At 39.1% G+C, this 21,216-nt stretch overlaps 1 protein-coding gene across 1 annotated transcript in view; it reads right to left on the bottom strand.

The window, feature by feature from the left end:
• KCNH5 (potassium voltage-gated channel subfamily H member 5) overlaps positions 1–20,967 on the bottom strand; it is a 343,547-nt gene extending 322,580 nt beyond the window's left edge. The window contains exon 1 of the mRNA XM_066605821.1: positions 20,885–20,967. Within this exon, the coding sequence (XP_066461918.1) occupies positions 20,885–20,957 (73 nt within the window). The 5' untranslated portion in view covers positions 20,958–20,967. The remainder of the gene's footprint in view (positions 1–20,884) is intronic.
• Between the last annotated feature and the right edge of the window lie 249 nt (positions 20,968–21,216).

Genomic DNA, 21,216 nt, shown 5'->3' with positions numbered 1-21,216 from the left:
TTGACTCAATGCCAAGGCTACTGTAATCACAGGGACTTTAATTTGTATAGCATGGAGAAAAGAATGGAAAGGGGAAACATGATCAAAACCCTTAAATATGTTAAAGGTATGAATATGGTTAAGAAGAAAATGTGTTTTTTAGGCTGCTAAATACTACAATAATGTTAGAAAATATTAATTTATTGAAAGACTAGTAGTAGATGTTTGGAACAAATTTCCAACAGATATGGATGAAATATAATAAATAAATTCAAGCATGCCTGGGATAAGGATAGATTAATCCTATGAGAGAAATGAAAATGAAATAATATAAGGGCAGACTAGATGGATCATGTGGTCTTCTTTTGCTGCCAATTTTCTCTGTTTTTATAGTCACAGTTCTTGATATAAGTAGATCATGGGGGTGGTCTCTGTAATGAGCCCTGATATATTTATGTCTATTCAATAAGTCACCACTCTGCATTTATTCCTTCTTAACTAAATAATCCTAATTTTGATAATCTGTCTGGGTATTGTAGTCCACCCCTTCTATTTATTATCTTAGCAGTTGTAGTCTGCAATTTCCAGCTCTCCCTTTGAAATAAATGAAGCGATGGCAAACATGCACGTCCTATGTTCCATTTATATGGGGAACTTCGAGACCCCGTTCTCGGGATCAATGTGGATCCCAGCAGTCGTACCTCTACCGATCATAACGTTATTCCATATTCCGTGGATATGTCCTCTTTTGTATTAACCACTTTACACAGTTTAAAATCATCTGCAAAAATGTCAACTCTCTCGACTCATCCTAATGTTGAAATGAACAAAGTGTTCAGCTTGCAAGTGAATTTAGTTATAAATAGCATAGAACAATCACTCATTCAAACATTGAGGTGCGTATCCTATTAGGTTTGATAAGAGATGATGCAATTTTTTTAAAACTAGGGTGTAGCTGGGAGAGGGTTTTAGGAAGGAGAGCATGTGCCCCAAGTTCTGAGTGTCCATTAGAACAGTCAACAAGCCCCTTTGCCTTGGCTAGGGTATTTAGATGAAGGGCAAGGACAGCAAATTGAATCTTTGCCCCAATTAAAGTAAGATCTGTGTAGCCATGAAGGCATAAAACATATGTGTTACGTATAGCGAGTGTGGGTTCACTGTGCCAACCAATCGGTTTGACTTTGGGCTAAACCTAAGGGCATTATCCTGATGGTATCCGGTATTCACCCTTTAACCCCTGTACTGAGATCTGGCTTTTTGCTGCGGGGAACTGAGAAGACCACTACCTCTTAAAAATAGTCCCAGTATGGTTGGGACCCCGGAGAGTCAGAAGCACCGGTGCAAGGCACGGTGAAATGGGCCGGACTGCAAACAGGGATAGATGCAAAGTCAGGAAAGCAGTGAGAAAATTAATACTGACAAAAGTAGATGATAAAGAGCAGACAGTGAAGTCAGAGATAGGAAAGCTATGCTGGGTGACAGAGACAGCATATAAACAGGATCAGATGCCAGGAAAGCAGCAAACATACAGAATACAGATACAAGTACAGGATCAAGCAGACAATAAAGACAGAGACAGGCCACCTATGTATGCTGGGTGTCTGAGACGAACACACAACAACACTCAGGCAAAAAGGGAGGGTCCTCAGCTCACTTAAATAGGAGGGTAGTTGCTTATTAAGCTGCAGCTGGGCTGCAGCTTAAAGAACTGAGATGAGTTAACTACTACAGTGCTGATAGAAAGTAAAAGCAAAAAGTACATTCATACAGAGGGAGCAGAGCAATGCCCGCATCTGCCTGGAATAGCAAGAGGGCGGCAGACACGGGTAGCTGACCTAACAATTTGTTTGCATGCAGTAAGGTTCAGACAAAAGCAAGCATGACTGCAGGATAAGAGTAAATAAGATTTTCTTTTTTTGTGGTACATAACCATGGAGACATACAAATCTGCAAAGGAAAGGCTAATGATTTTTAAAGAAGACTATCTGCAAAATTGCTTCATTTTTTTATTCTAGAGTCATTGAAGCACAAAAAAGGTTTAAATGATGAGCGTATTGCTATAAATGTGTGATAAGTGTAGATCCCAGGGGTGAAGGCTGCATGTATCTCCAAACGCGGATCTCCCACCACTCCAGCTTGGTGATGTGGCCAACAGCTGCTGCAGCTAGATGGAGAGTAAATGGACAAGTGGCCACACAGTTCTCTCCATTCACTTCTATGGGAGTCACAGAATCGGTTCATCAGGCAGGATGGGCGATGGGGGACTGGCATTCTGGAGATAGATGTGGGTCCCAAAGGTAGAAGCTGCACCTGATATTTAGTGAGTGTTCTGTGCATTCTGCCATAAATATTTAAGGTGGGAATATTTCTTTAAATATCATGTGAATTACTCCTTATGGTATAAGATCTAACATCTAACACTTCCACTTTACATCTCCTAATCAAATGAAGAAATGTAAAATATGATATCACAAGACTGGCAAAGTACTTTATCTTGGGAATCTGAATCTCGCGCTTTACGCAATGCAAATCATATTAATGCGGAGTCATAAATTTACATTATATCTATATACTGTACAAAGAAACCTTCCTGCCAAATCTTCAAGAGCTTGTATATTAAATGTAACCATGTTCCAACATTTTATTGGCTTCCTTCCTTTCAAAATATTGCACAGCGTTTGCAAATGCTCCACTGTACAGCAAGCACTGACTCTTTCATTGCTTTATCTCAGAACTAGGACAATGTGGCCCCAGCAGAATTATCATGTTAATTAAGTCAATAACCTATCTTCATTAAAGAAATATGCAGTGGGAATACTAGTTACTGTAATTATTAGGCAGCTAAACAAATAAATGTATACCAACTATAGAGGTCTGACGTATAATAAAATTAGTCACTTTGGGCAAAATAGTTCAGACTCGTTATCGTAATAAACTGAAAACGGTAATTAATATATTTGTGGATGGAAAACATGCGTGTAGGAGAATATTTGGTCCTATAATCAGAATTGGGCTGCCACAGTGCACAACAAACCCAAAGTCATTTTGCAACATGATGGACTGGCGTGGACACTCAATTGCAACAGGGAATTACATTGTGTACTGTATATAAAATTCTTAAAGGGCCCCAACTTCACCTTGTTCATATCAGTTGTAGCTGTACTGGCCAGTCAGGTAACAGTCATGGGTTGTATAGCCATTTGATCCTGGTGACCTATTTAGCTTTAATGTTCTATTTGCATCTTGACTCTGCTATGTGGTCATACCCTATAGTTGCAGCATGATAGGGGTTAACTATCCTCTCTGGTAGCCATCAGTAGTTGTGGGGAGCAATTTATCATGGCTACAAAGGTACCTTTACACTGGGCAACTGCCATCCCACCAAATATCACTTCTGCGGAATGGTCCGGGGATGACTTCCTGATGCCCCCTCTATTTACTGCTGTTCATAGACAAATGACTGCCTGTTTACACGGGCTGAAAGTCACTTGGTTTTAAAATGAGTTAAAAACCACGCGACTTCAAAAAGTGATTGATTTCTCACCCAGCACCCTGTCCGTGTGTATATGGAATGACTATCGTCCGAATTTGCTGTTTTCAGCTATTATTCAGCAATAATCCCCCTGTGTAAAGATACCTTTAGGCCTCATGCACATGAACGGATGTGTTTTCACTCTGGCCGCATCGCAGCAGAAGATCGCATCAATGAAGAATAGCCACGATTGAGTCCTGAGCCTAATTAGCCTTTTCTTGTCCATTCACATGAGCATATCGTGTGAAAAATACGCAGCAGTGCGGAAAGTGTTCAGTCGGCAGAAATCCTCGGAATGACTTCTAATAGCTTTAATAGCTTAAATAGCGGTAGCTGTCTTCTCCTCCCTATTTTTTCAGCTCCCATAGGAGTTTATGTGACTTTCCAGAGTTTTTTGGCAAAAGATAAGTAAAGTCCTATCTTTTCACACAGCAAGAAAAATTGGCGACCAAAAACTGAATTTTTTCACGTGCTCGAAAATCAGTCACGTGCATGAATGCATTGGAATCCAATGCTTCACATGGCAGTGATTTTCGGCTGTCAGAATCTGTATAAACCTGGAGGCAGATAACCCAGGATCCACCATTGACAATAGATCATGAGAACAGCTCAGCTCCTCCTCTTCCCTCCTAGCTTATGATTTAGAGCAGTGCTTCTAACTAGAGATGAGCGAGTACGCTCGGATACAGCAGTTACTCGAGCGAGCATCTCTCTTCTCGAGTAACTGCTTACTCGTCCGAGCTTGCTAATCAGTGAAGCGCCCCTAGTTGTTAGCATGGCAGGGAACTGAGCAGGCAGTCTTTACAGCAAAACATGAGCAGCACAGGCCTTCTTATAAGTGTAACAATCAGTGATTTAGCAACAGAATTTACCTCTTTCATACGTATTATGTTATATGGAGTTGAGTAGACAAATGAGCCATAAATGTAGCAATATTTTAAATTTTGGCCTGGCCTTTAACTACAGATGACATAGCCCAGGAATTACCTTGATATGTCTGGTGAGGCCCAGTGAAAAAAGTTTGAGAAACCCTGATTTAGTGCATACCCCCAACACTCCACCATATAAATCAATCAGTCATTGTCTTACTGAGGTTTTCTTTGTCCATGCGGTTGCTGTAAAGCAAATCTCTGGCGCTGGAGCTCAAATAAAATGTCCTCATTAAAAGTACTCATCGTTTACTACTTTGCATTGTGTGATTATCCAATGTTTATTTGCTGAGGACAACTTTTTCTCAGTGTAAAATTACTCTCATTGGTCTGAAATAAAACAACGTATTTTAGGGAAGTTACAACTTTTGTAATCTGCTTCATCTTGTTGAAACATAAAATGTCATTCAATCCATATCACAGATTTTACACCCAGTGACCTACATCCCAAAACAAGGTCAATCCTACATCACTAATATTCAACAATTATCTGCTAATACAACAGAAAACAGAAATCTGCACTCTAGACTGACTAAATCCTGCATGGGAAAATATTATGTAACTAGCACAAAGGCTGGGGAGCTTGCTGGGGATAGAAGTAGTCACGTGAAAATACAGACTATTTCCTCATGTAGAATTGGGTTTTCTATACTGAAGTTTGCATGATATTATACAAATATGGCTGCATTCCTCTAGTAATGGCCCCACTATTTTCCATGAATTGTGTCTTGTATGAGCTGCAATACAGTCCATGAGCGAAATATGCTTTTCTACTTTTATACCACCTCTTTTACCCCTTTGCAATATGTAGACTACGTGTACATGATACGTCCCAGGGGAGTGTATGAAGAGAGCTCAGGAGCTGAGAGCACACCATATACACTCATTCGCAATGGCAGACATCACAGCTGTTTAGCTCCTAAGTAGTAAGCGGAGAGAAGGGACTTCCTCTGTCACCAAATCAGCCCCCCATGCTACCCTTGCAGGATGCTGATGGTTTGTCAAGAGTCTAGTGAAGGCCCTCAGGTCTGCCATCCTATTAAATCTATCACATGCCGCCAGTCTACCTCACTCTAGCAGGTTGTAAAAGTACAACACTGATGGACATAATACACTGCTATGCAGAAGTATTGCTGTGCATTATACTGGTCGTTGATTCTCGTAGTAGTAAAGTCCCATAGTGATTTAAAGAAATGTAAAAAAAAGTTGAATAAAATTATTAACAATATTAAAAAAGCACAAATAATAAAAATTTAAATAAACCTTTTGCAATTCATCATTTCAAAAAATCAAAACAATAACATAATTGGTATTACTGCGTCATCAGGTTATTTATCCTGCATGCTGGATCCCATAAAACATATACAGTGCCTGAATTATTATGGTTTGGTCACTTTGCCTACCAAAAAATGAAATAGAAAGTCATCAAAAAGTTGTATGTACCCCATAGGTACCAATGAAAACTTAACTCCCCTTGCAAAAAAGCCTTCACACAGCTCTTTCAATGGAAAAATTTAAAAAAAAGTAATGGGAGGCAGAATACAGTGATACAAGCAAATACTTTTAGAAAATATTTTGTGCACAGTTCCCCATCTTGCTTAAAATAAAAAAATTAAAAATTACATTTGGTATTGTGTACGTAGTGTCTCATACAATACATAGAACACATTTTTTAGACTGCACAGGAAGAAAAAATCCTTTTTTTTCATTTTGCCTTCCAAAAAAAACCCAAATAAAAGAAATTTAAAAAGTCATTTGTACCCCAAAATGGTAACAATAAAAACTACAGCTCTTTATGCAAAAAAACAAACCTTTGGAGTGAACACCCACTGGCGTTTTTTTCTCCACTGCGCTGCGAGAGTAAAGGTAAAGTCTCGCAGCGCAGTGCGAGAAAAAAAACGGCATCACGCCGGGATATCGCCAGTCTTTTCAATGGGGCTAGTTGTCACAGCTGTCAGAGCTGTGGCAGAAGTCCACGGCATTCTCCTTATATTTTTTTAAATGGGGCTAGCGCTGCTGCCGCTGGCCCCATTGAAAGCACTAGCGATATGCCGGTTCTATTCCGGTGTCTTTCTTGCGCTGCGAGGCAAGAGTTTTCTCGTGCACTCGCAGCGCAAGAAAGAAAATATTGCTAGTGAGTGTCCACCCTTACAGAGCTCTGTTTTGGAGAAAAATGGGGTTTTATTGTAAAAAAGTGGAAAAATCAAACCAACCCACAGAAAAACGTTTTCACATCATTCTGGGCTTATTTACATGAGCGTATATCGGCTGGCGTTTTCACGGCTAGCCGATATATGTTTCCATCTGTCCCTCTCCCTCACCGGCTCTCTGCTTCTCTCCTCCCCTCCAAATGGTTTGCAATGGGAGTGGGTGGGGGCGGAGCTAAGATCCCATCCCCTTCCCGCCCCTTGTCCATAGCCAGCAATGGAAGTGGGCGGGACAGAGCGGAGCTTAGCTCCTCCCCCTCCCACGGCAAACGCCGGAATGGAGGAGAAGGGCAGAGAGCTGGTGAGGGGGAGGGAAGGGGGGAACTGCTTAGATGGAAGCGTATATCTGACGGCCGTGAAAATGCCGGCCGATATTCGCTCGTGTAAATAAGCCCTTATGCTGAATGATGAATGCTGTATAAGAAAAAGTGGCAAAGTTTCTCCAAAAAATTCATCTGCACCCTTACATAAGCATCACAATGTGCTTGTTCAATTTCAAGGGTATCTATATGATTTGTACCAATGAGACTACTTTTGGAAAGTACAGATGTAGCACAGTTTAGCTTAACTATGATAGCTTGCTGCCAAAAGTTATCTTAACAACAGAAAGGCCATTGAAAAGCTATTCAAAGGCACATACACTAAGACACCGAAAGTTTTCTCTGCATTAAGTTAAACTCTGTTGCATCTGTATTGTAGAACCTCCACAAGACGATCGTCCAGGATTACAAAAAATAGTTCATTTTTTCAAGCAACAGTGCCATTCTTGTACATGGGCTGAGTCAGGTATTCGACTTCCTCCTGACGTCAGTGACTGGGGCTGGACTGCAACACCTTACAAAGCCCATGTATAAAAGGGGTGTTGTTTCAAATTCTTGATAATTTCAATAAATATAGCTAGTGTTCATCCTTTTTCTGACTTGGATGGAAAGTCTAAAAAGAAAATTTCTGTCAATTGCTTCCTGTTATTCTAGTCATATCGCTTAAAGGTGAAATCCATCAAAATTGATCTTGCAAGATGTCATAGTCAATGAGCTATGACCTCCATCATCTTCCACAACTAAAGGAATTCAGAAGACCTTCAAACCTATTCCACAAAAGGCCATTCAAATCAATGGAAGTTTGCTGAGAATCTTGCATTAGAGATTTTCATCAATGGAAATCTCCATGAAGTGACAAAGAGGCTTCAATTTGGAATATTTTTGAAGGACAGCAGAGGTAGAAGGTTAAGCACTGCATGTTTGATCTACTGACACATCTCAGCGATATAAATAAGTGTGGGTGGATGGTACTGCAAAGCCGATCAATGTACTGCACCTCCATGAGAATTTGGTCCATCTCGCCATCCAATAATAAATTATGGAGAGCAGCACTCAATGCTAATATAAATTGAATCCAGGCATGCAATACTGGATTGAGTTAACATTGCATTGAAAATGACTGCTGCTCTCCATCATTTATCTTTGTCTCCATGGCCAATGTCAAAGTACACATTTTGAGCAGATTTAACCTTAAAGGACTACAATCAGTATTTTTCATTAAATTATATTTATTTCTCGTTAACCTAAGATTTTGAACCATGATGCTTTGCTCTTAGTATACTGCAATAGAACATCTGCTCTTGTAGCTTCAGCGTACAACCATGTAGGCATTGTATAGGTCACGCTGAGCTCTATGTGGGGTCTGCATCATTTCCAGCATTATGGCCTCCTGTAGCTTTAATGGTAGCTTTACACACAGGGCTTTTTGAGGAATAAAGCCATAGTTTTTTGGCAGTTTGTGGAGATCAAGAAGTGTATCCAGCAAGAAGGAGAACTAAAAGTCCTTCCTTTGTATTTTCCATTCCTGTTGTATCTATATTTTGCTTTGGCTCAAACAACCGCTTTAAAAACTGCATCAAAAAGATACAGACTGAGAACTCTTTAATTGAGTTGTAGACTGTTCGCCATAGTATGGAAAGAATTATGCCTAATCAGTTCCATAACATATGCATTAGAAGGATTTACCCAGGAGTGAGTTTAGCACTGTGTTCAATACAATTTGTTATCTATGACTTTCCATAGGATTGCCACATTATGAGAATGCTGTAAATTCATGCTGCATAAAAGCAACAGTTAACTGACACATTAAACTCTGTTACATGCATATATTATGCATCAAGTACAAGCAAATACATATTTACTAATATATTATGTATGAGGCAACTCTGCAGAACTCTATAAAGTGTAAATGCCCAACAAAAATTAGCTCTTCAGAGGAGCAAAAGTCCTTATAATGTATTTTTCAGAAACTAATATCCCATAAATGACCTTTCTCTCATATTTTCGATCCATCTGAATATTTAGCTATAACACTGAGTTAGTCTAGATGATACTTTATTTGGAAATTTGTATGACAATAAATACCGATGTTATACAAATCCGATAAATAAATACTCAGGGACTCCCTAACTATATAAACATCAGACACTCCAGTAGGTGACCATATTTATTCTAATGAATTATGGAATTAATGCGTGGTTGGCATAGCTAACCACACTTCTATATTGTAAAATACGAGAGTGCCAAATTTGACTCCTTAAATATAACATACACAGAAATGAATTCTTCTATAAATTCTCGACTTTCTGTCTAATATGGTTATATACATCAAGAGCTATTGTGTACCCCTAAATATCCAACATAAATACCAAAACAACTAAACATCCCTTTATCATGACAACTAAAGTCCCATCGTGACAACATATTCTTTATTTCAACCATCCTTGATAATTGCTGTCCTATCTTATCTCTGACTACTGGCCAGTATTGAAGGGCAAGCAGGAGTCCAAGCCTTCCTAAGGACGTTCCATACATGCGCCGTAACATACATTGAAGGCCGGGACATATCCCGTACCTTTTGAGGCTATGTTCCACTAATTACCTGTAGCGCAGGCGCGAGGCTGCATTGCCATTACGACGGTCTGGATACCGTGCATGAGCAGTGCTGTCGGAGCCCTCTGTGGACTATCACCCCAAAATGGCTCACTGCGCATCGCGAGGTGTGAGCAGTGACCCAGCACATCTCGCGAGGCCGTGACATCAGGGGTGCGACTCCTCGCCGGGACGTTGCATTGGTCATTCAGAGGGAGTGCCACAGCGTCCTGGAAGGCGTGGCCTTCCCTATTTAAAGACAGGACCTACCGGATCATACCAGGAATGGTTGGCTAATACGCTGTCGGCGTTATCTCTGAGTGTATGCCTTAATTAACATCAGGACTTTAGATAGAGCCTATGTTCCTTAACAATATCGCTGACTATGCATAGCCTTTACCAGTGCACAGCATAGCATGAATGTTGAGGAAAGGAAACAGTCTCTGTGACTCTGAGCACACTATCATATGCTCTGAGAGGAGATTGTCAGAGCAAATAGCTCTCCTTATATTGGCACAGCACATGAAGTGTGCCTTATTGAGCTCTACCACCCTAACGTAACAGTGGGACGTTAGGGAAAGTGTCACCCAGCTAGTTATCTGAGCTGATAGGGCGGCACTAAATAAATAAAGAACAAATACACACATTTTAAACCACTCCAGGGACATATAGGGTGGTGGTGGTTGGAACATTAGGGATACCGTACTCTTAGCCTCTGTAACAGCAAAGTGAAGAAAAATCTGTAGTTTCCGTGCTAACTTGTGCAGTTGCTTTCACATCTCCCATTTGGGAACAATACTGAAATCCTGATGAATCAGCCATAAAACTCTCGGCTGAGGAAACGGGTCGATTTTAAGTATTAAAGAAATATACATGATTTCAAAGATTTAACAAGAATCGATACAACTGCTACTAATCACTCAAACACTATATGTCTGGTTTTGAGTGAAAAAGATAACATCTGAGCTCTGAATAAATATATACAACCGACATCAACTAGCCCCTACTGGGGAAGGATTATTTGGAGCATATATGTAGTAAAAAGATCACTTCATGGCTACCACTATTCTTTTTGCGGTGGCTTAACGCTTTTACCGTTACCGTCTGAAGCACGATTTGGGCTGGATAGACTATAAATATGACAGAAAGTCCAATCTGCTGGGTTACCCCAGAGAAGTCAGTTCTGGTCTGAGCCATCCTACCTGTAAAATTTCAGCCAGACCGTTGAGACTTCGGGGTCACTCTTACTTGCTGTGCATGTATGTACATACGTGGGTTACTATTGTGTAATGCCTTATTAGTGTTCTGGCAGTGTGTTATTTTTAAATAAATAAATTATTAAAAGTTATGTTTTATTAAAAGTTAAGTACTGTATATAAATAAAGTCCTTCACAGTGATAAACAATAAATACCGATGCATAAAAATAATCTAATATTGTCTAGATTAGAAAAATCATTTTTAAATACCCTATATGGGGTTTCTGAGTCAACAGAGGAGGATGCTCAGCTCATGGCCTTTATATCTCAGCAGGAACAGAGGGTGGCCACCAACATTATCTTACTCTCTCGATAGCCCAGCTTTTCAATGCATCATATGGACAGCCCATTAATTACATTATATACCATGTAAAGTAAATCTTCTATTCACCCGTGGTGGTGCTGTAGAAGAATATAACACTTATTGACAGATTACCCCACTTATTACCGCTGATAGCTGAGGATTTTGGCAGCAGGATAATTTAGAATCTGCATATTTTAAGAAAACCCTTCTAAAAATAAATTGGGATTATCCAAAGTTGAAAAGCACTATGGCCACTTTGTTACTGCCCACTGAAAACTTACATAGCTGTTTGTCAGGTTCTGTGTAATATTTACATAAATATATATGCTATTCACTCCACGGTAATCCCATTCCTAGAGCGGGTGGAATATCTGATACAAGCTGTTGAAAACTGCCTGTGGTTCCAGTGCCATTATTGGGATCTGATTGGTTCAAGGTTTGATGATGTCACTAAAGTGACAGCTACCCCTAGTGCTGGCAGGGAAAGTTTAGTGTAGTAACAAACTTTTCCAGTATTTGAATGCTGCAACAGCCTCTCTCTCCTACGGAAGGAGAAGCTGAAAGTACTGTAAAACACCACATAAACCCCAAATTTACCTCTTCTATTACAGTTGCCCATACTATTTGGTGAGTATAAGTGATTGTATAGTGTAGGGTTCATTTTTAATGAATTAAATGTATAATGATATATTCACATATAGTGTATTTGGATGCTGATCCACATTAAAATTTATAGCATATTTGATGTAGATTTTGACGTTGTTTTGACGTGAATCCGCAGCTGATTTCACCTGTTCAATTGAAGGGTGAAGTCTGCTGCAAATCTGCATCAAAATGGTGTAATGTGGTATTTGGCAAGGAATTTGCTGGAAATTCACACAATTCTACGATGCGCGAATGTACCCTTTCATTAATTTATTATATAATTAATTATTCCCTCAATTAATTTAATTATCAATACCATTCATATAAATTAAAAGTTATACATTAAATATAAGTTAAGATTAAAAACAATATACGTGAAAGCTTTAAACATTAATGTTCAATTAGGAAGTCTCCTAAATCGCTCGGAAACATGCAAAATCCTTCAGTTATGCGTCCAAAATTAGCACATGAAATAAATATATATATATATATATATATATATGATTAAAAAAATCGTACAGTATGTACTTACATATGTGATATACTGCAGTTGAAAATCTGAAAAAGTGACAATTTTTAAAAAATGTTTGCCAATTTTGGTGATTTGATAAAAATATGTAAATTGTATCAGTCTACTTTTGCCACCTAAATAAAGTAAAGTGTATGATGAAAAACCAATGTTAGGATTACTTGGATGTGTAAAACCTTTACAGAGTTATTCTCTGCTAAAGTGACATATGCCAGATTTCCACAATTTGGCCTGGTCATTAAGACACAAACAGGCTTGGTCCTGAAGGGGCTAATAAGACTGATGTTAAATCTCAAAATAAATATATTCTAACTTTCTCTCATGTATATGAATAGGTTCATATTAGAATCATGACAAAACATCTCATGGAAGCAGCATTCTAAGTAACCAAGATCGCATCCATATTTAATTAAAGCAGTTGTCCAGTTGTAAACTATTAAAGGTCTATCCTCAAGAAATGCGATTAATAGTAGATCGACAGGTATCTGCCACCTAGGATGTCCTTTGATCAGCTGTTCTTCAGGCCAGTGCTATCATACATTGAGCTAATTTCTGCAGGAAGCAGACAGCTCCATTCCTACTGCAGTGGCCAGGCTTGGTATTGCAGGCAAAGTTCCCATTCACTTCAATGCCTGCAATACCAAGCCTGGTCACTGCAGTGGGAATGAAGCTGTCTGCTTCCTGCAGAAATCAGCTCAGAGTTAACCTCACCAGTCCAGAGAACAGCTTATTTGTGACAGTCCCGTGCAGCAGATCCTCGACAGTGTTCTATTGATGACCTATCCTGAGGATTGACTATTAGTAGCTTACAACCCCTTTAACAAACTGCCCCGCAGTTGCCAGCAAGACATGAGCTCTAAATATTCCCCTCAGAGAACGTGTTACTGTACATCACACCAGTTTGTACTGTATTCTTAGTGGTCTGTTATTTCCTGCTATATACAATATCACACTGTTATAATAAGTGTGCAGTAGGTTAACATGAGGAAAATATATATAATTAGATACCAACTTTTCAGGAAATGTCAGGTGTACAAGAAAACTCTTAAATTACAGAGTACGATATAAGAAGTCATATTATAGTCATATGTAATTAATCAGTATCTAATTATAGTATATTGCACTATATGATATTGTTCATTTATGTAGATATTATTTAGATTGATTTATTTATAGAATGAGAAAAAGTTTAGAGCATGAGTTTTGAAAGATCCGAGAATCATTATATAGTCATCATATCTGTCATTAAGTACCGGGTAGGTTTTTTTCTATCTTTAAAATTCTGTGCTGATTAACCCCTTCCCGGCTGCCTCACATAAATATAAAACAGCAGCCGACAGTGAGGCAGTTCCCTGAGCTGCCGTATATTTTCATTCTTCCTTTTCTTAGCCATAGCCTTGCCGCCTGCTTTAATGAAGGTCCAGCAAAGGCTGTAACTAACAGCCTCTGATCCGGTTGTCGACATTGGGACCTGATTGGTTCAGGTCTTGATAATGGCACCTGGATTAGTAGCTGTTTGTTTAACCATGGTACAGGAAGTCTGTGATCCGTGGGTCTCTGCAGCACAGGAGTGATCAGCTGTCATAGTAAGGCTTCCTTCATATGACTGTATGCACTTTTACGTTCGCTCGTACACGCCACATAATCGCATGAATGTAGATTTGCCGTGATCGACTCGTGATTCACGTATTTCATGCCATTCACATGGGGTGTTGCTGCATATAGGTAAAAAAATACACAGAAGCGTTGAAAACCAATGATCGGTAGAAATCCTCAGAATTACATATTAATGCTTAATTAGGACCACCTGTCTGCTTTTCTGAACATTGTACGCAGGGTAACTCCCTCCCCTCTATTTTTTCCAGCTTCCATAAAAGTCTATGGGAGCTTCCTGCGTATTTCAGCAAAAGATAGGGCAAGACTGATCTTTTCACGTAAAGTATAAAACCGGCAATCGAAAATGGTCGTGTATGAGCCATTTATTCCCAATGCGATTATTTTACACATCAAGAAAATCGTTCATTGAAATGAAGCAATTGAAATCCAATGAATTGCATAGTTATTTTTTTTTTGGCAATTTTTTTAAAGCAGCTAAATACCTGCATAAATACAGTCATCTGAATAAGCCCTAAGCAACGTTAGGACCTGTTTCAAATGTTAGTTACTGTGACAGATGAAAGATCACCACAATTGTGAGGTTTTCTGTAGCATGGGATCATTCTGAACCCCCGAATGCAGACACTCTGCTTCCTTATTCTTGCTGTTGCTAGGGGATCCCTGTGACATCAGTAAAATATTTTGGGGTAGACTATGAAACCTGGGGAAAAAATCACCTTTAGGCCTCGGTCAGACGAGCATTTTTTCACGCAATTTGCGCATGCGCATGCGATCTGCGCATATATAGAACCATTGCTTTGCAATCGGATCGGTCACATGTCCGCTTTTTATGCGGATATGCGATAAATTATAGGACACGACGAATCGCAGATCGCGCCTATCTGCGTTCTGCGATTCCTTGTGTTCTATATATGCGCTCAATGGGGCCGGCGGCAGCAGCGCCGACCCCATTGAGAATATATACTACACAAATCATTCTCCTCTGCCACAGCTGTAACAGCTGTGGCAGAGAAGAAGATGTTCACCCATTGAATTCAATGGAGCCGGCAATACAACCGGCTCCATTGAAAGCAATGGACTGCCAGCGAGCGCGGCATGAATTTTCGGGAAGGGCTTAAAAATAAAAGCCCTTGCCTGAAAAATATCCAAAAATGTGTAAAAATTAAAAAAAAAAATTATACTCACCTTGTCCCTGCAGACGGAGTACAGCCGCGGCCGGCCGGCAGTTCTCCTGAACTCCTCTGTGTAGTATTCAGCAGGCGGGGATTTTAAATCCCCGCCTGCTGAATGGGCTGCCTCTGATTGGTCACAGCCCTCACCAATCAGAGGCAGCTCTCACTCACCCATTCATGAATTCATGAATGAGTGAGTGAGTGCTGCCTCTGATTGGCTGAGCGCAGTGACCAATCAGGGGCAGCTCTCAGCTGTCATTCAATAGCTGAGAGCTGCCCCTGATTGGACCTTGCACTGAGCCAATCAGAGGCAGCACTCACTCACCCATTCATGAGTTCATGAATGGGTGAGTGAGAGCTGCCTCTGATTGGTGAGGGCTGTGACCAATCAGAGGCAGCCCATTCAGCAGGCAGGGATTTTAAATACCCACCTGCTGAATACTACACAGAGCAGTTCAGGGGAACTGCCGGCCGGCCGCGGCTGAACTCCGGCTGCAGGGACAAGGTGAGTATATTTTTATTTTTTATGTTTACACATTTTTGGATGGTTTTCGGTAACAGCCGGTTCCCACTGCGCAAGCTCAGCTTCTGATCCCACACCATCCACGTGACATAGGTTTATGTCCTGCTGTGTTAAACTTACATCTTGTGGCATTAAGGAGTTAAAGGAGCATTCCATTTGTGAATCAAATTTTCAAGAAAAATTCTGGATATGAAAGGTACTTCCACCATGTTTATAACAGCTGGTTATGGGTATAAATCACACAGTTATTACCTTCTTATTCTGTACTCCATTTCTGATGTTTCCCCATATCGCTATTTTTCAAGATGTCTGCCACATCCTTAGTGATATGCAGCTTGAAACTACATTTCACCGAATTCCCTGCTCTGTACTTTCTTACTGTGTGTGTCCCTGTATTGGTCAACAATCTGGTCCTTAAAAAAGCCTTCCCTGATTGTTCCTACTTAGCATGCCCGACCTGTAGCACCCGGAATGTCTACAGGTCATAACCAGGGCAATCTTTGAATAAACACTTCTTAAGTACCAGAAGAAGATAATGGTTTATAGAACTACAAACACCAAATCCAAAGCAGAACCACAATGCAAACTTTAATAATATTTGACTGTCATTCATTTGACAAGAACTTTCTAGAACCGGAATAGCCCTTTAAATAATATTTAGTTTTACATTGATATATTCCTTTTAAGGAATTTCTTTTCCCAAAAAGAAAACAGCCATCACTCTCTATTGACATATCGAATTTTGGCCTTTACTAAGATGGACATATTGTTTTTGTGTTTAACTGTCCATTTTTTAGATGTAACATCTGAATTCCCAATAGAGCTGGGAACTTGATTTCCTAGAGCCTTAAGGAGAGTTTTACATTCTCGACAGTTAAACACTGGTACAATGAAGCCTCTGAATGAGGCCTTACAGGGGTCTCTGAATCCCAGTAACCACAACATTACATCTTTACGATTTCTCCAGCACCATCATATTAGCACCATTTTATTTTGTCACATTCATAAATGAGTTCCAGAATGTTGCAATGTTTCATTTTTATTGATTATTAACTTCTATGCATCTTTCATAAAGAACTACCTCAAGTAAAAAAATATAAAGTACAGTAATGTTATACACGAAGAATACAAATATCTATCTATGTATAATATCATCTTATACTTTGAGCACACTGACTTTGTCATCGACGTAATCCTGTGCATTTAACAACTTGCTGGGTTAAAGGGGTTTTCTGGGGTTTTATATATATATATATATATATATATATATATATATATATATACAGAGATACAGAGATAGATAGATAGATAGATAGATAGATAGATAGATAGATAGATAGATAGATAGATAGATAGATAGATAGATAGATAGATCTATAGCTGTTTTTGTTGCAGGTCTTCAACATCAGGAAAATGATTTCCTTTGAGATCTCTTTTAACACAAGGAATTAAAAAATAGTTGCACGAAGTGCGATCGAAAGAATACAGAGGGTGAGACAAGGGCAGTTTTTGTCAAACATTGCTTAACACTCAGCGCTTTGTGGGCAGGTGCATTGTCATGACGAAAGAACCATCACCTGTTTGCCACAGGACGTCCGGAGCGTGGTCCGAAAGGTTGATCATTAATTGACATTTCACCTCGTTTAACCCTTTCCAATCCAATTTGTATCCTGGTTTTCCTAGGGGGCTTACTCTTTTTCTGATGTCTTACAACGGCACTATCTGCTGGCTAAAGCCAGTACTGCATGATGTGACACATTGAATAGGTTCCAACAGCAGAGAGGCTGGCAATATACAGTAAGGAAACCCTGACGGATGTCTTCCAACATCGGAGCTGTACAGCCTTAAATCATAATGTCTTCAGACATCAGACAGTGGATTGTAAAGGGTTAAAATGTGAGAAACATTTGTAATCTAGTGTTTTACTCATAGCAACTTCTTTATAGGCTCTTTGTAGCATAACATCCATATCTGTGTTTTTTTTCTCCAAAAGAAAACAAAATTTCCCAGCTGCACGATGTTTGGATTAATCAGCCATAACAAAATAAGTGAAAAACTGAATAACTTGTTGAAACAAAATCACTGGAGCCAAACACAACCTTCCCCAGCAACATTGGCTGGCATACCGCCTCAGAAGGGCTTTGCAGACATTTAACCAGCAACAGAAGCCTGCACTAGTAATGCCCCACCCACCGGAAGACGTTTTGTTTTGGTCCCTCTCTCTATAAGTATATATATATCTATATAAAAAATATATATGTGTACTGTATATACACACTTATATATACACATACATCTTAACCGAATGTGTTGCCATTTGTTATTAAAATAACTCTGCATTATGTACCACTACATGCTATGCCTCCCACTCACTCATCATCACCATAGCATCTACAGCAAACGTCATGCCTCATCATCTACATCCACACATGGGGCCTGAACCCACCTCTCTAAATCAAACACATAAACCTACATCGTAAATTGTACACAATCATCTGCTGAGATTTCACAATGATGGTTTCACAAAGTAGCAAAATCTTGATTTAACAAATTCCAAACTTAAGTCCTGTGAAATCATGGTACGTTCTCAAATATATAGTAGCCAAAAGACATTCCAAGCTGTACAAGCAGAGAGAATGAACAACAGAGGGACCTTCATGTAGGTTTGCCCTGGGTATTGCCTGTATTCGAAAAAGCTGACACCTCTACATTATTATGAATATCCCTAATTATACTGAATAATTTTCATGAGCATGGAGATTTATATATAGATGCAGTCGCTGCCCTGAGATGGGCTTTCTAAGTGTTATTGTATATATATTATATATACATATATATATATATATATATATATATATATATATATATATATATATATAATGTCCTTGAAGGCAAAGCGACTGTGGAATCTGACCCCCCACCCCCCTATCATGAAGCAGGGGACTTTGTACTTGGAAAACACTTCATGTAAACTGTGCTCACAGTGTGTAACCTTTATACTTCTGTCTTATATCTTGGTAAGGTGAGATGCACATTTTAGAAGGGTATGAGTTACTGCTAGGGAGCCTTCAGTTTATAGAAGCACTTAGGTTGACCTCTGGTGGCAAGTGAAGAAAGTAAGGTAAACTATGACACGGGAGGAGACACGGGAGGAGAGACAGAGCCTTCTGGTTTTCTTTTTCATGTCATCAAAGGGAATATAAAATAATTGTATACATCTACACCTGATATACCTGCAACATACTGAATCAAACAAGATACAGTTATAGCACAGCTGCATTTGTAATTTAACTATTTCTTCTCTGTGATAATATAGTAGGGGTATCCAGAGTCCTGTAGAAAACCTCAAATATTAAATAATGATATTATGATGTTTTACAATAAATGACAAACTCAGATCTGCTACATATGATTCATTAAAAACATGCTAAAAGAACGAAATGTGAATTCTATATTTCTACATATCTAATGTGGAGAATAACAAATAACATTTAACTATGCCCGAAATGTCAAAAGCATTCCCATGTCCATAACATATTGTATTCCCGTATTATATCAATTTTATACCCATTTATGCTTGTAATTCACAATTCACCAATGATATCATCATCATTATCACCATTGTTTGATTGTTTAAAATTAAGCACAGTCATTTGTTCTGGCACTTCACTGGTGAATGAAGCCACAAATTATCACTAAAAGTTAACATATAGCTTAAGTTAAAATAAAAGGTTAAAGGTTCTTGATAAAAGAAAAATTCTGTTTAAGATAGATAGATACTGTTCCTGAGAACCGACGTCCCTAATTGGATATACTGCATAGAGTATATAGTATCTGTATTATTGTTGGAGATTAAAAATGTGGAGCTTACTTATAAAACAATACACATTTTAGAAGTAAAACTATCATATTTACACTTAAAAATATTATATATATATATATATATATATATATATATATATATATATATATATATATAAATGTACTGTAATAGTTTTGGGCAGGTGTGTAAAAATGTGGCAAAGTAGGAATTGCTTTCAGAAATAGAAGGGGTCTGACTCCAAATTTATTCAGGACAGCAACCTCAAACACTCAGCCAATGTCATTAAGAACTATCTTTAGTGGAAAGAAGAACACGGAGTCCTGGAAGTGATGACATGGCCCCACAAAGCCCTGATCTCACCATCATCTAGTCTGTCTGGGATTACATGAGGAGACCAAATGATTTGAGCAATCCTACATTCTCAGAAGATTAGTTCTCCAAGATGTTTGGAACAACCTCCCTGCCAAGTTCTTTCAAAAACTGTGTGCAAGTGTACCTAGAAGAATTGATGTGGTTTGGGAGGCAAAGGTTGGTCACACCAAATATTGATTTGATATAGATTCTTCTTTTGTTCATTCATTTGCATTTTGTCAATTGACAACAAAAACTATTGATGCTTCTATTTTTAAAAGCATTCTTAGTTTGCAGCATTTTTTTCCACACCTGCCAAAAAAAATTCCTTTATATTTTAATACCATTAAAGTTTGACTTTAAAGCATTGCACTAAATATAAATGTCATTTCATTCAATTAATAATACGACATTCATTACTGATATCTGAACCACAATCCAACACAAGATCTTTACACAATCTGAGAAATAAATCAATAGACTATTTTTATGTATTGACCCCAATTGCTCTTTGTCCTATAAACCAATAATATAATTACCCAAATCCAGTCTTCCATGTGAGCTAATTATCCAAAATAGGGTAATATTCAGACTCAAATCTACAACCTCTAACCCTGAGCTGGCATCCTCTGCAGTATCAGGCCAAACTTCAGTACTTCAATGACACTATGATTAAAGGACCATACTTACTCTAAACTAGTACCATAATGTAGAAATCTGTGCATAAAAGTTTCTAGGGTAACTTCAAAAAGGTAAATAAAGTAGTAATTATGGGGGTAGAGATTATTTTTACTTCCCTGAATAATTCCAACACCAACCTGAAGAGTCTGAAGGAAAAAGTAGACTGCACAGCAATTACAGATTGGATAGATTTTTATGGGTTAGTGTTCCTTTAAATGTATTAGTTAGTTGTATGCCATATATACAAACAGTCTTAGAAAAGTGTACACACTCACACACACACATGCAGATACACAGGTTGTATTTAACGGCTCTGCCGCTTTGGTGAATTTACAATTCCCAGCATAACATGACAACATGCTGGGAATTGTAGTTTCCCAACAGGCACAAGTTGCAGAGCGCTGGTATAGAAAGAACACTCACCACTTGAACGCCTGACAATGTTCTCCAAAAACGTGTTCTGAGGTGCCACCAACCCTCGTTTTCCCCCCGGCATTCTGCGCTTGGGAAGCTCCTGGGCTGGGACACGGTGCTACTTCTGATGCTGGAGGTGACCGAGTCCGGGTAAGTAGGTTCGGGATGGGTGTAGCAGTTCATGGTAACGCTCCTCTGGCTGCTGGTGCTGAGACTGTGGCAGGGCTGCACACAAGGCTCTGGACCTGCAGGCTCTGGAGACACTGCGCCTGCGTAATCTGGCTGCCGTCCAGCACCATTGACAGCGTCCCAATGCAAGTGCTGGTAGTTCAGCACCTCGG

This window comes from Eleutherodactylus coqui, chromosome 6 (genome assembly GCF_035609145.1).
Source record: "Eleutherodactylus coqui strain aEleCoq1 chromosome 6, aEleCoq1.hap1, whole genome shotgun sequence".
Classification (NCBI taxonomy): Eukaryota; Metazoa; Chordata; class Amphibia; order Anura; family Eleutherodactylidae; genus Eleutherodactylus; species Eleutherodactylus coqui.
Note: the sequence above shows the minus strand (reverse complement) of the source record. Positions and strands in the feature narration are given on the sequence as shown.